Source organism: Aphelocoma coerulescens, chromosome 8, assembly GCF_041296385.1.
Source record: "Aphelocoma coerulescens isolate FSJ_1873_10779 chromosome 8, UR_Acoe_1.0, whole genome shotgun sequence".
Lineage (NCBI taxonomy): Eukaryota > Metazoa > Chordata > Aves > Passeriformes > Corvidae > Aphelocoma > Aphelocoma coerulescens.
In genome coordinates this window covers 8,619,616-8,635,714 of record NC_091022.1, presented here as the reverse complement: position 1 = coordinate 8,635,714, position 16,099 = coordinate 8,619,616, and the positions used below count along the sequence as shown (strand labels likewise).

The 16,099-nt window shown below is 43.4% G+C and overlaps 1 protein-coding gene across 5 annotated transcripts in view; it reads right to left on the bottom strand.

The window, feature by feature from the left end:
* Positions 1 to 221: 221 nt before the first annotated feature.
* Positions 222 to 16,099, bottom strand: part of MTA1 (metastasis associated 1) — a 76,782-nt gene continuing 60,904 nt past the window's right edge. The window contains exons 18-21 of one of the 5 annotated variants that reach the window (XM_069022387.1): positions 14,122 to 14,133; positions 9,193 to 9,224; positions 6,202 to 6,353; positions 222 to 1,914 (exon numbers count right to left, since the gene is read on the bottom strand). In XM_069022387.1, coding sequence (XP_068878488.1) covers positions 1,776 to 1,914; positions 6,202 to 6,353; positions 9,193 to 9,224; positions 14,122 to 14,133 — 335 coding nt within the window. In that variant the 3' untranslated portion in view covers positions 222 to 1,775. The other 4 variants (XM_069022389.1, XM_069022388.1, XM_069022390.1 and 1 more) reach the window with 4 other exon arrangements.

The following is a 16,099-nucleotide window of genomic DNA, read 5'->3' as shown; positions in this document are numbered from 1 at the left end:
AGGGAGAAGCCTCTGAAGCACTGGAAATGTTTAAAGTACACAGGAGAGGAATCAAACTATGAGTGACTCCGACTCGTGCCCTGTACAACAGCACTGCTGGCACAGGGACACTGGAGAGCAGAACACAGCCCTGGGATGGGAAGGAAGGCGCAGAGCTGTGTGCATCAGGCACGTGGAACCCGAGCAAGGGTGGCTGTTTCAGAAGAGACAAAAAGCAGATGTTTCACAAAAGCTCACTTTCCAGGTTTATTAAGTAAAGTTAACTGAATTGTTTTCATTTTGTGGGGATTCCTTTCCGTCTAACCCAGGGGGTTAGCAGAGTTGCACAGAATCACGGTTGGACTGTGATAACCCAAATACAACTTTGGCTCATCTCACCGCTGACACATATGGAATGACTTGGGGGGTTATTACATGCTGTGTCTGCTTGAGGCAGGTACATGTACAGATCAGCACAAGTTGCAAATGATAGTTTACATCCTTTCAAAACTGAGCAGGGCATCCAGCAAATGCACTGCTATGAGAAGACATATGAAAAAGAAATGATACAGACTTGCAAATACGTAAGAAGTTCAAGAGATGCAAGAAACCTCAAACACAAGAAATGTCAAGGGGGGAAAAAAACACTTAAATTCAGACACAATGTGTTCAAATGAAAACCCAGCTGTAATTTAAAGTCCCTTCAAAACGGGAAACATACAGTAACGCAATTAAAGAGAAACCAGGTCTCATCCTGGGAAACGTGTCCGAAAGCACTGATGCACAAACAGGTTCAGAGTTCTAAGCAAAATGTCCCTGGGCATTGGTATACTTGACTCTTGGAGCCAGAGCAAAGCAATTCATTACACTTGCTGGGCCTACTGCTGGCTCTTGGTGGCCTAACAGCACATAGGATCCCAGATGTCACAGAGAAGGCAGCACGCAAACTGCTGGTTACTAGGAGGAATGCCACGGGCCACATCTCCCAGAGAGCAACTAGAGTAAGGACACCTAATTCTGGCAGCCTGGCTCCACTGCACACAACATTAGTGTAATGTTCTGCAAGGTTCTTCAGTTCTTAGCTCACTCCTTTCTCAGCCTGAGTTGGTCTGTCTTGTGCATGAGCACAACTGGCTGTGCAAAATGATCCAAAAAACAGAAGGGACAGGACCAAAGAAAACTGGCTGAACCTGGGGCTGGCTTTCAGCTCCTATTTTCAAATATCAGTTAAAGATTGGAAATTTATCTACAAAAGAAATAATATAAATGAAATAAAAAAATGGCACCGTCCACAAAATTAAAAAAAAAAGAGAAAAGAAAAGAAAAGAAAAATCTTACAACACAGCCTCATAAAAATGGCTTTGCAATGAGAGCTCAGTCACAAAATGAAGGGTTCTAGCTCTTCATACATCAGAAGAGGAAACAAAGCTAAAAAGTACTAGTCCACATTCTCTTAATAAGTTAAACTTACTTTCCCTCCCCCTTCTACAAAAGGGGTAGAAGCAAAAGGGAAAAGAGGCTACTAAAAACTAAAAGAAAAAAAAAATAAAAGGAAAAAATAAAAAGAAAAAAAAAAGAGAAGGAGAGTGCGAGAGAGAGAGAGAGCAGTCTGTGGTCAGAGGCTCAGAGCAGGGCTGAGTTCCTTTTAAGGGTTTAAAAGATGCAAAACAGTTCCTCAAAAGTTCCCTCTCTTCAACAGTTAGTTCAATGCTGTAGCCATGGAAACTCAAGTAGATACTGGAGGAGAGATTCTTCCCGGCAGATCCTCCGCCATGCGGAGCGCTGCTGGGCGAGCGTTAATCCTCGATGATTATGGGCTCATCATTCATGGGCTGGCGGAGCTGCACTGCCTGCATGGGCCGCAGGATAATAGGCTTGTAAGGGCGTCTGGCGGCTCGCTTGGCTTCGGAGGAGGAAAGCAGCTTGCGGATTTTCCTGCAGACAGCAAGGAAGAAAGGGACGGATTACAGAGGCACCGTAGATTTCTCCATTTCTCCAAGGGAAACCAGGCCTGCACACACCTGGTGGGGTGGGCTGACAATGGTTCCTTCTGCAATGTCTGCCCTTGGAAACTTAGATTTTCTGATTTATAAACCCCTCAATGAAGAAGAAATTGCATTCTCTGCTCCAGAACCCTTCCCTGGCAGAGCAGAAGGCATTCTGGTCCAGCCTTGTAGGACCAGGGTCTCTTGCTGTGAATAGAACACGTGAAATAGTCAGGACAGCCAGTTTCCACACCACTGATTTATTCTGAAATTATTTTGATCAGCTGGATGTGCTGCAGGAAGCTCTGGGGGAATTTACAAAGCCAAGTCCAAACCAAACCTCTTCTGGCAACGCTGGTCACTTCCCACCTGGCAGTGCAGAGCACTCTGCCATTGCCAGCTCTGAGCAGCTGCCCACAGCTGCCTCTGCAAGGGGAACCCATCACCCACGGAGCTGCACCTCAAGGCTGACTGTGCAGGGGAGCTCCATGACAGCCACCAACCAGTGAACCAATACTGGAGCCTTTGCCCCGTGCTGGAACACCAACAGGGTGTTTCCCCTCCTGCTTCTCCCACACTGCGTGTGCCCAACCCAGAAATGGGCAATATTCACATCTTGTATCTGGTTATGGATTTCCCTATATGTACAAGACTGGCAACAAGTCTTATGAGATGCAGGACAGAAAGCAAAAGAGAGAGAGAGAGAGAAGGGAGAGAAAGATACACCAAAGTTTTAAAATTACCAAAAGAAGTTAGAAACAACACTAAATGATTGCTTGTTTCTTTTTGTCAACACCAAGCTTAGAGATAAAGGAAGTATCATAAAAAACCCCATCCAAACCCAAAAATCCAGCAACAATGAAAAATATACTGCATAATTAAAATGAGGAATTCTTTTACAGGGGATGTTGTGGTGGTCAAAGGCACATAGAGATTAGAAAGGAAAGTAATATAATAAATACTCAGTACCCACTATGAGCCTTCAGCTCAGGAACTGGGGCAACAAGAAGGGTCTGATAAGACAGCACTGCCTTCCCTCACAGGCTTCTGACAGAACAAGGTTTTGGCTTCCCATGAAAGACAAGAGAGGAAGGGCTTTACAGCCCACATTTCAGCCAACTATCCCCCAGTTTTGTGTAGGGAACACTGCTGGGGCCAAAACCCCTTTTTGTTGGTTGTGTTGGTTGGGGTTTTTTTCGTTGGTTTACTTGTTAATGGAAGAGAGACCTTCTCAGTGAGCTGGTGCCTATCACTGTGCTATGATTTCTGTCTTTAAGATGTGATAGCTGCTGAAGAAAGTGGTCAAAATACCTCCCCCATTCTCCTCAAAAACTTACCCTTAGCACCACCAGAACTGACAAACCATCAACTTCAGCTGAAAATTTGGAATCACTTCTTGTCAGATTTGGTCCTCTTTCCTTGTTTTTTTGCCCACTGAACAGGACAAGCTGCTGCATGGCACTTACACAGACATCTTTGTTTGCCCAGTGTCCCTGTTTCTCCAGCACATTCTAAAGCTAAAAGGCCACAGGGTGAGGTGAGAACAAGCTGGCAAAGTGGTGGTGGAGGAGAGAAAAAATAAAATCTTGATATAATGACTCCTCTAAGATGTTTGGCTGCAGTTGATCCACTTTTAGCCAGCAGAGCTCCTTGCAGCACCCGCGTGTGCTCAATTAGCCACGCTGCCATCAGAAACACATCCTCCAGTATTCTAGATTCTGATCAGGTCACTCGCTGCCTCCGCTTGCATGAGTTATAAATGCCAAGTTCCCTACTGTGAGCCTTCAATTCAAAAACTTATTCCTTTCATTCCACCAACTTTTTAAACTGCTCCTTCAGAGCCGTACAGTTTTCCAGCATCATTCTCAACTGGGCTACACAAAAACAAGGAGAGGGGGAGCGTGTAAAACTTCAGGGATACCTACTTGCTGTGACTGAAAACACAGTCTAACCCTCAGCTGGAGGATGATATGCAGATATTGCAGCGAGATTGATTGCTATGGAGCCAACACAAAGCTCAAATTGTTTCAGAGCTCACAAACAAGTCTGACAGTGAAATGCAGCAGATGGTTCAGGGAAAAGTTAGAGGTGAAATGCCCAACAGAAAACCCGTGCTGCTGACAATGCTCCATCACTCAGGCTTCCCTGCTCTTCACAGGCTGCCAAAAATCTCCTTTCACCACTCATCAGTCAGCTAAGCAGCATGGCTGTCAGACAAAGAAGCCTGTGTGGGTTTTTATTCTTTTCTTTCTTTCTTTCTCTATTTTTAAATGGAAGCAGTAAGATCTTACTGAGATGATGTCTATCACGGAACCACGATTTTTATTAGAGTTGTGCAGGTTGCTGGGGGACTCATCTTTCCTGCCTCAGTCAGTGGTTCTGTATGAGTAGAAGATTCTGTGTCTTTACAGTAAACTGTTGTCACAACTGCCACCACACTGGATGAATATCGTCACAGTTCTGTACAGGTCAAAAGCCAGGACCTTGTACTGACACGCTGCCACCATGCACCTGCCGTATTTCATGTGGCTTGGATGGTGAAGATGTCAAGAAGAGCTCCCTAAATGCATGATTATGAAACAACCCTTGAGCATCTAAGGAGTGAATTAGAGACTGTATACCCTGAGTCCACAGTGGCACGTGAATCTGAGAGCTGCAACAGGATTCCAGTACCTCTATATCAGAGCAACAGCAGTAATAAGGAATCTGCTTCCCCTGAAAATTAAATCCTTCTCTCCCTTTTTTTTCAGTTGTATATGGAATTCCACTGCTTTTTTTCACAGCATCTTGCAGGCACAGAAAGGAGAAGGGAAAGACATGATAAAGATATGAGCTGGTGTGAAATGTTGCATAAAAGGTGTCCATAGGAACAAGTCTGACAGGGAAATTAATTTCACGTTTCTTCTGAGTTCTAACAAGGTGTTTCCTGCATTGAAATCCGATTATCCAATAGATCAGTGGTTAATAACTTGAATGTTACTAGTATCACCTTTTCTACAAAGCCCATCTTTGATACTAGGCCCACAAAATAGTTACTTGACACTTGAAATGCATTGCAAGCTAAGGAGAAGTCTGGAGATGTCAGGACTCTTGACTATGACCTTTGTGCTGAACAAATGAAGACTCAGAGTAGTGCCAAATTTAGTAGTACCAGAAGAGACAAAGCACTAAAACTCTCCATCTCCTCGGTCACTTGAAGGGTTCAGACATCCAGTAATTCCCAGGTCTATCTCTGCAAGTGGAGGGAAAGGTAAGTGCTTCTCTGCTGTTGGGGCACTGATAATGCACGTGCTGATAACTCCAGGCTTCTGACCAGGATAGAAGCCAGACAGCACCTCTGCTGTCAGAGAGGGCTGGAAAGCAGGGCTGCGGCTTTGCTCTGACCTTCCTCAAGGTTACCCAGGAGGAAGGCATCAAGTTCTTGGGAGGAAACCACACAAGCCAATTTCTCTACCTTCTCACCACACCCAGGAGCAACCCTCCCATCCTAAGAATACCACTACTGGGAACTTTGCCTTAGGGATCAGGTCACATAGCTTCTACCACTCTGTCAGCAGTTTGTAAACAGTTTGAAGTGAAACTCACACAAGGAAAGTTTCTTTCACTATTTTTATCCTGTGGGCAGACCAACAAGAAGGACTAGGACTAGCAGAAGCAGTACCACCAAAGAAGGCAGATGGACACTGCAGGGCTAAATCTCACCACTACTGGTGGCAAATACAAACCACTGTGAGTGGTAAATGAGTCACCTCAGCCCATGGAAACTCTCTGTCACTTGCAGGTTTCAGGACCCAGACACACGTGGAGATGTTCTGCAGGGTAATACAAGAGAGTTCAGCATGCAAGAGGACATGCAGAGCTCTGTGCACAGGAGGCTCTGCTCCTCAGCATCACTCACGAGACAGGAGGCCCCTGTCCTGTCCCACTGCGATAGGACCTCCAAGAGTAGTGATGGGTCTGAACCAGGTGAACTTCCCACCTCAGTCTTCCTTCCCTTTGTGCCCATCTCCTACAGCAACTGCTCTGGAAGAAGAACAAGAATCTGCTTTCTCTGGAATGTAAGTGCATGATTAGGTATTTCCCACCCTTTAACCACCTCAGCACTGGCTGTGGTCTCTGCATTCAGTTTGTAGCAAAAGATCTGCAGATGAGATACCTCTCTAACCACACCACCAGCTGCAGCACCCACAAACCAAAAGACCTCCCCTTAAAGCCTCTGAAAGACCACGTTTCCTACCTGGTTTCTTCAGTGGCCATGTAAAAAACATCATCTGGTGCATCAATCCAGTTCATCCTCCTCCTTTTCACTGGAGGCATGGATCCACCACGAATTAATCGGACTTTTGTTGGGTATGATTTCCCATTGAGCAGCAAGTTTCGGCTTGGTCCCTAACGTGGACATAAAACAGCATAGTTATGGACTGCAACAAACCTGCAGCAACATGTGCTAAGCACTCAAAGGAAAAGAGCGTTAAAGTTTTCATATGGCTTGCTGAGAGTTTAAGGTAAATACCTCCCCCTCTGGCCCAGGACTGAACACAGAATTCACATATAAGCCATTGTTCACAAGCAGTACAAGTCAGGCACCTTCGATATGCAATAGGACAGCAATACTTCAGCGACAGGACAAGTAATAAATGGAAGGCATTACCAATAGTTTGTTGCTTGTGTCTGAAAGATGACATCAAGTTCAAAAGATTGAGCATCACTTAGATTTCAGCTACTACCATGAATCTAGAGCAACTCTATTGATTTCAGGGAAAAATCTAGCTACAGAGCAAATCAAATACAAAAATCAGAATTTACATTTATGCTGAGTACCAAACTTACCCGTGTCCTTTTTGTTCTAGGGAGGTTAATATTTAATGAGGATAGTATAGAATTAAATATGTTGCTGAAAACAAATCTAGTACTACAAAGCTTAGCAGCTTTCATGATAACACCCTTTTAGTATTGAACACCACAGATTTCCCATAACAACACATTTGCTTTGCGAATCAACACAGGCATCATTTTCCAGACTCACAGTAACCCCCTTACACTCAGCTGGAAAAACATGAGCTGTTATTATGAGAGGTGCAGATGAAAGGGAGCAAAGTGTTAAGCTTCTCAAATGCAGCTGTCCTTGATCACTGAAGTCCAGTTCTGCTGCCCCTCTTCCTGCTGATCAGCACATTGAGAAATCCCACTGAAATCAGTAACACTGAACAGCTGGGAAAGATGCACAATGAAGGCCCAGAAAATTTGATATGCATAAATTAAAGCTGGTCAGAAAACACCCTGGTATAAATTCAGTTCTGGTATTTCACAGGCTATCGTCCAAGATCAGACCATCTGCCCAGATGCACCAAGGCTTCCCCTTCTGCCCATGGAATGGGAAACTGAGGGTGTACGTGAGAGATGTCTGCCCTGGGAGATCCACCTCAAAAGGCATGGTGGGGACATGGGGCCTTCATATCCTTAAGTGTCAGGTCATTGCAATAGCTCAACCGAATTTTAACACCTTGACTTCGAAAGGGAAGACTTCAGGCTGAAAACCAAGGGAAAAAACTCAACAAAACCCTGCATCTATCTCATTTTGTATCTGAGCAGAAAACAAAAAAAGATAATGACTTTTTTTTTTGACCAGCCTTAATCAACTGCTCTAGCAAGATCTGCTTCCTGTAGAACATTAGGGCTTTAGAGCTAAACAAACAAAACCCCCCCTTTTAAAATCCTAAGCTCTTTAAAACTGTTGCATACAAGTGCAATAACAATGTAATTTCTTAGTTGCCCAACTCCATGTTACACAAGACAACTTCAGCACCACAGCAGACCACTGAAATACTTCCAACAATTGCTTTTAGATTTGACATTTGTTAAGCAAAAGTTTTCAAATAAAAGCTTTTCTGATGGCTTTTTTTTTTTTTTTACCCCCTCCAGGTTTCTCCAAGAAAATCCCTTCATTACGGTTGTGAAGGATATTTTCTCCACATATGCAAGATATACAGGAGAACAACTCCAGAAAAAGTTCTTGGAAATACCTAGAAAGGGCACCCCTGTGCTTCCAGGTTGCCTTTTCTCTACCTGCATGGTAAAATCTATTTCAAATGATACATCCTGAAATGAGGACCTTTAATTTTTCATTCACACAGGCAACCAGAAATCAAGGCAGTTCTGGGAGTTTCACCCTAAAACACCTAAAAAGTATTAAATCATCACAGATTTCTCTCACTGCTCTGAGTTGGTTTATTCAGCAGACACAAACAAGTAGCCAGTCTTCTCAGTGACACAAAATGGAGTTGAATTCGTGGAGGAATGCAATTTACCACTTTGGATCAAGGAACAAACCGAAGGAATGCTCTGTTATTACAAGCAGCCTAGCATGCCCAAGTTCTAGCCTCTCCTCAGGCCACTGCACACTACCCCACAACACTGTCAGGTTTAATAATGCCTGTGATCACTGTCCAGTGACCATCGGTCACACCTGCTGCTGGCTGACCTGTGTCACAGGGACCCTACTGACACTAATGCATTGTGGCACTTCAGCTGATGAGGCAAGCTCCACTTGATCAGCATCAGAAGATCATTTTGGGGGGGAAAAAAAGTATGCCTGAAGTTGTTTCCCATAAGCCACGTGCAAGGGGGAAAAGGTATGCACAGCCTTTGGACTGGCTCCTTCACAATTTAGTGAGAAAGCATTTTGCCAGAGACACATCAATCAGACTGGCTATTTGCTTCTGTCCTTTGACTAAACTCAGCACAATAGATGAAAGGCTACAAATAAATTTTACTCAAAAAAAGAACGTAAAATACAAGCATTCTCAGCAGAACTTGCACACCAACTTGCTAAAAAAATAATAAAAAAGAAACTGTTTTCCAAACAAATCCTTCCATCATTTAAACCTTTCTCCTTCAGGGAAACACATTCCACCTAGAAACACATCCTAGAACTTTGCTGTAAGCAGCCACTCAGTTTCTGCATGAGGAGAAACAAAATGCTCCGTTCAAAACAGGATCTCGTTTATAGCTACATAGATAGATTTGAGGTTTGAATTGTATTTAACCACTACGATGATTCAGATGACCCACATTTTTTTTTTTTTTACTTTTCATTGAATTGGGAAGTATGACCAGCTGCAAACAGCAAAGGTGGAAGTGAAGCACTACGGTTTAATGGGGTGTTCTATCTAGTGTGGGGTTAATAATTCTTCTTTTCCCTGTTTTGGTTAAATGAACATTCTCTTACCATTTGTCTGGTTTGTCCGTGGTTAGGCAGACCTAACAAACAGGAAAGAGAATAGAGCTGGTAAGACCATTGCTTTTCCAAGACAGAAAAAAGTACAAAATCAAAACACACGCAGCTATGATTACAACTGTGTTGTTTTGCTAAGCCTAGAGTTGCCTACTGAACTGACTTCTGCCCTACTAGAAAGGTGATGGAGAAAAGCTTCCTTGACAACACAGCTTGAAGAGCAGAGGCCCCAAGTTACAAACACGTTCCATTCACCCAGTCTCTTCTCCATTTACTCAAATCTTGCTTCAAACTACCACTAGAAGCACACCTCCTCTTTCAGATCCGAGGTTTTCCGCACGTCTGGGGAAAAATCTGATGTTCTCTTTTAGTCTGAGGAATTTACTGACGTCAAGAAGGAGAAAGTGGAAGGCATTATTCACTGTCAAGGCAGCAACAAACAGAATCTTTCTTATCCTCCTTGGGTCCCCACGGAACACCTCAGCTCAGATGTCAGCTACAAGCTGTTAGCAAACAGAGTGTGTCTACTGAACCTGCCACAAGTAAACAGCTCCTCAGGCACAGAGCACAGCCACCGCACCTATCACACGGAGCCCCTTCCCAGCCACACCATCAGCACCAGGCACCACAACTCGGTGTGACCAGGTGCTTTGCTGTGCTATCAGGTACCTCCTCACACTGCCCTCAACTGTACTGTGCATACACAGGGACCCTGAAGGACACACAAAGCTCCTGCGATGTGAGGGAAAGGCATGTTGCTAAAAGGCAGCACAGCCTGGCACAGAATGGACTGGGAGACCAAATAAAGCTGTTTGTTAGCACCATTTGGTTTTCCAAGATGCACGTTCCCAGAAAACACCATTCCATTAACACCTGTGCACCAAACCACCTTCCTTAGCCCCTTCTGGCTGAGAACCAAAATGTCAGTGCACCAAATCCAACAGGTACTATAGGACAGGCACCAGCAAATGCTGTTGCTGGCTCCAAAGGTCTCAGTAGGAATTCTGCTTTCACGTTCATAGGCTCTTTGAACATTCCCATTGCTAGTGGGTTAGCTGGGATGAAAGAGAAAAGCTTTTTAAAGAATCTGGCAAGAATGAACTTTCACAGCTCATGGTCTGTATTCCAGCAGGTTCCTGGAGGTTCTCATTGGTAAAACCAAACACAGGGCACAGTAAAATACCTGGAGTGAGGAAGGCGGAACAGGGGACATTTTCTGAGCATTGAGTATCACAATACCACATTAGAATCAACAGTTTATATCAAGTGTATTTTCCATCCTGTGTAGATGTTATGCTGTTAGATGCAGATGCTGTTAGCTACTTCAAATGGGAAGACACATGGTTTCAGTTTTTGCTGCATTTTTGTGCCTAAGTATCCACAGAGATGAAGAAATAGCTGCCAAAAAGATTTCCATCAAGTCTGTAGGACAGATGTACCAGGCACCAAATAAGAAGCCCAGTAACAACCTTTGGATGTTGACAAAGGCAGTGCAGGCGCCAGATAATAATTTGTTTTTACATGGGAGCAGCCATCACATCCAAAACACAGCTGTGAGCAGCTGTTTGGGATGGATGGACAAAGGGCTCCACGGATGCTGGGAAACAGCACAGCCAGCAGGATGCAACCAGAATCTGTCAGCTTCAGAGCTAAGCTCCAGCACTTGTTATTTTCTTCCCTCTTTCGTAACTGAAAGATAATGTTTTCTCCATTCACAGAGACTCTGAGAGATGTAAATCAACTGATGCCAGTCCCTGGATTGAAGCCACACGTTTTGTTTTGACCACACTCCAGATCCGTTCTTTTCTTGTACTAAGAACATCCCGATGCCAGAAAAGACTGTCCTGATAGGTGCTGCTGCAATGACTATTACTGGATGTACAACAGACAGTAAACTGTGCTATCCCCAAGCACCAGAATATTCCATGCTGAGAAGCTGAGGGATGCAAACTGAGCAAAGGCTGAGCAGAACTGCTGCGTGCTCTGAGCCACAAAGCTTCAGAGCCCTCAAGCAGCACAGAAGCAGCGCTAACAACAGGGACACACCTCACTCCCAAACCGTCATTTCTAGGATAAAGCTGCCCATGACAACTTTTTGCTCCAGTAAAATAGGACACAAAACAAAGCTAAAGTTTCAATGCCATTTATACCCTTGCTTTCACAGCAATAAGGTCTCAATTAGCATATTAATATTAGTGAATTAATCCACGAATTTTCTCTTTAGTCACACTTCAATAACTGAAGTCTGAAAGAATGAAAACAGGCACTAAAATGACCTTATTCAGTTTGAAATTTAAAAAAACACCACAGTAAAACCATATGCAGCCAAAGCACTGCTATTAAATGAGCAACTTTTATGCACAATCGTCACCAAAGAGAGGCAGAGAGACAGCACAACATCTGTAACCCATTGCAAAACAGCTGGCAAGTCAACGGGATGCATCTGTACTGGAAACAACGGATTCTCACCCAAAAGTTTTTGGTGGCTTCTGTGTTAGAAATGAAGCCTGCGAGACAGGCACCTCTAAGAACTAAACCAATCCTGTGTCTCTGGGTGAGTGGTGGGACAGGCAGGGAACCACCGTGCCAGACTCACACCTGCCCCATGTGCCTGCTCCACTTTCACAGATCAAGGTTTGAGAGATGTCTCCCCATGCATCCATGAGCAGGTTAAAAATAAGACAGCATACGAATTTAAATCAGGAGCAAAATACAACAGGTCTGGCAGCTCCTCTCCAGAAAAGAAAAAGTCTGACTATATTTTAGGTAGGAATGTCTAGAGAAGACACAGGGTAGAAAGTGTGATTATCCCTTTTGATGGTATCTAAGGTCCAACTGCTTGAATTTACACAGCTCCACATCAGAAACAACACTGACCTCCTCCAAATGACACAAAAATATACAAACAACAAAAGGAAGTGTTTTCAGGATTGACCAAACCTTTAAAACCACTAAGTGTAAAGGTCTGCAGTGATGAATCTAAGCAGGTCTTCCACTCTTTTGCAGCCAAAGAAATTGAAATATACTCTGAAAACTCAGATTAAATGTTAGGGGTTTTTTTCCATAGCACTGAAAAGAACCCAAAGCTGTAGAAAATCTCTTGCCATCCAATTCCTCCTGCCAGTCTCCTCTATACACTGAAATAAAGAGGAAGCCCCAGAGGATAAAATGGAGACAAAGTCAATTGAAGGTATAGCTGCAGAGAAACATAAATGTCCTTTGCCACAGACAATTCGACACCTTACTGGAATGGCAATAAAACAGCTGATCACTGCCCAGAGATTAACTGGCACCCTCAGGGCATGTCCTGCTCCCCACAGCTCAGTGCCAAGGACCTCGGAACTGTTCCTCAAGCTAAGCACAATCACAGAGATTTTGGCTGAAAACCAGTCCAGCAGGTTACTATGCCCTAATGATCCCTTCATTCCTGAAGTACCAAAGCTGCAGGTGAATATACTTTCTCCCAAAGAAGCACAGGAAGGACTACCACAAACAGCAACACAAGTCTGTTACTGCTGCTACTTTACAGCTTCGTTTTATCTTTCAAGGATGGGGAAACCACCTCTCAGCCAACCAAACTGTTCCTTTTCCACCTGTCTCGTGTTATTTGAATATCATGCTTTTGGATTTGTTAAAAAAAAAAATTGAATGAGAGAATGCCCAAACTTACAGCAGCAACTACAGCACCACCCCCAGAACATGCTGTGGGAGTAGGGGATAGCTGGCAACCAAAAATAGAGTGGAAGGGGGAATCTAGTTTCCCAATGGAAAGCAAACCAGCACATCTGGTCCCACAGGATGCCTGATTCTAGACATGCTCTTTGCTGATCCAGTCCCATTCCCCAGCGACTCAGCATCTCAAGGGCAGAATTCCAAAATTACTCCCACTGCTCCAATTCTGCCTGCTGTTTTGCCAACACCACACAACTGCCATGTGGGGAAGCAGGAGAGTTCAAACCCTCAGCAGTGAGCCTAATGCAGGCTGGAGCACAGGGATATTCCCATGAAGCTACTACAGCAAGCTTCAAGAAGCTGCTGAAGCATGGAGAACTTTCTGCTTGATCAGAAACCTTCCAATGCTTTTCCACACTTGAACATACACACTGCTGGTATGTATTTACAGCCCAGTTCACAGTCTGACACAAGTCTGTACAGAACTGACCCTTGTGTCAAGGAGGAAGAGTAGGCCAGCTTCCAGCCTGGACACAACTCAGAGTTGTCAAACTTGTATTTACTCAAAGTTACTAATTCCAGTCTTCAGCATATCCACCGCACACAAAAAAATTGGTCCTTCATCAAGCAATTAGTCACAGATGGCATTTGGTTTTTACTTTGTTTACCCACAAGAAGTATCATACAAAACACGTAATATGCATTAAGATTCAGAAGCACATCTTCAGTCACAATGAATGTAGATAATTTCACACACTCTTTCACAACCAGTGACATTACTACTGCTTTCTAAAATCCATATACTCTTCATACGCATTTTCCTTTTCCAAAAGTAATCCTCCTTCTGGGACTCCATCCTTCCCAGCAGTAACAAAAACACCAACAGTACCACATTTGTGAGCAAGCTAGAAAAAAATATAAAAATTCACGTATGAATGAGGCTTGATGAACAAGGATTTCACTTCCAAGTTACTGGTTCACTTGAGGCAGTCTCAGAGTGTTGACATATACACACATACACTTTTTTGCCAGCTTGCAAGAACACTTCAGCACCCCTCCCTCTCTTATAACTACCAAGAGTGTTTTACCACTGTGAGTGTCCACCTGCTAACAATCAGAGGCTACAAACTTTCAGAAATGTAACTGCAACAAGCAGAACAAAGCATAAATAGTACCAAACACCACCTAGAGTAACATTCTCTTAAAATTCTGCTGTACATAAAAAAAATGTTAAAATTGTAATTTACTTACCTAAGTAAGTTCCTACCAAGATTGGCAAAGGAAAAGGAAAGAAAAGATTTAAGGTTAAAAAAGGAAAGATTCACATAGTTCAGAATACAGTAGCTCAGCTCCATGCAACAAATAGAGAAACACAGACTGGTCTGGTTGTAATGAAACACAGAAGTGATCCCAGTTCTCTGCTGGACAGATAAAACCAAGACGACATTAAACACACAGTAACTCCAAATGAGAGATTTTGCAAAGAGCAGCTTTAATTTTGGATGAGTAAGTACTGGTCTGTACCCACCTCCTTCCACCAACCCTTGCACATTAACCTCACTGGATTTGGACAGCACTTCCTAAAATGCTTGGTCTAGCAGGTCACACTTGCTGTAACCACAGCACCTCACAGATGATGTGTCTGTTCATGCAAAGCTGTACCTCCTGCTACAAGTACTTCAAGGACCCTGCTAATACTTTCTGAACAGTGATATCCAACTGCAGAGAGCCAGCAGCTACCCTTGGATAAGCACATTGAGAAGGGAGAGCTGCTATCTGTCTCAGGGTTGAGTCAGTCAATGCTATCCACCCATATTCCAAAAAGAGCATCATGGTAGATTCTGCCTGGCTGTAACACACTACGTGGTTAAAAAAAGAGGAAACAAAACTATGCACCTCACTGCTTTAGGATTTGCTGATCCAAGCTATCTAAACTAGAAAGCACTGAATTATTCACTGTTCTTAGCATCAGGAATATTATACATCATATACATACATACATATATATATGAATGATATGTGTCACACATTCCATTCAATTACAAATTCAGGCTCTGTACTATCCAGGGCATTTGCAATTCTGCCCTTGTTCTGTTATACATTAATTTCCTCTCATATTAATTACACCTGCTCTCTACCATTGCCTTGGGATATGCACTCTCCTCTCAATCAACATTTGCATCTTACTCCATGCCATTGCTCCTAAATGAAGTGGTTTTCACTAGCTGATCCACAGAGCATGATGCCCATCTGCTGATTTTATTTTCAGATCTTTCTTCGTAACACCAAAATAACCTAATCACAGTATCAAGGCTAAACTGAAGGCAAGTGAAAATGTTTCACTTAGCATCTGAATACAAAATCCCACATAGAATTCTCAAAAATAATTAGTACTTTTGGCAAATAATCTTAAAGCAAGGAAGTTGCACAGCCACATGGTTCTTGGGGTCTCCAAAAAGCAGTTCAAGCAATTTGACATTCTTCCCAGCTGTGCTGCAGCTGGCACTGAACATCTGCTCTCTTGTCACTAGTCAGCATTACTGGGATTTGGATTTCAACAGCTAAAGCCAGGCCTTTTCTCCAGCACTCCACCATTTGTTAAAGGACCAATACTCCTTGCCATTTACATTAATTCCTGGATGGGCAAGATTCCATTGGTTGGCTATCCTTCAGTTTAGAAAGACAGCTGATGTCACTGGTGATAAAAGGCAGAATTTTAATGCAACTTATGGATACAGGTAAGTCCATATTTTCTGCAAGTCTAAGTCAGCCAGAAAAACCCATACATATATATAAAATTGAGATAATTTTGGTCCCCTAGACAGCTGATGGAGAACTTCCCTATCATTCCACCTTGATAGCTGGTTTTGTTCAAAAACAGTATTTTCCACTGTCATGCTCATCTCTTGAGGACTGAACTAAGGCTATGCCAGGCTGATGAATGCTTCCATTTCTGGTTCATTCAAGTTTCCCAAAAAGGATGTGAGAAACAATGAACCAGAACACGTTGAATTAGACTGACATTCCATTTGGGTTTACAAATCCCTAGCAGCAGAAGCAAGGAAGCAAGGTATTCCAACAGTTAATTAACCTCACTCCAAAATCTGCAGCTTGTTTCCAGCCAAAGTTCTCTACTGTACCTTCTGGCTACCACAGCTCATTATTCCACTCCCAGCTAGACTAAAAAGCCCTCTATTATTATACTTCTGCTGTTCCTGTCAGCAGAGAC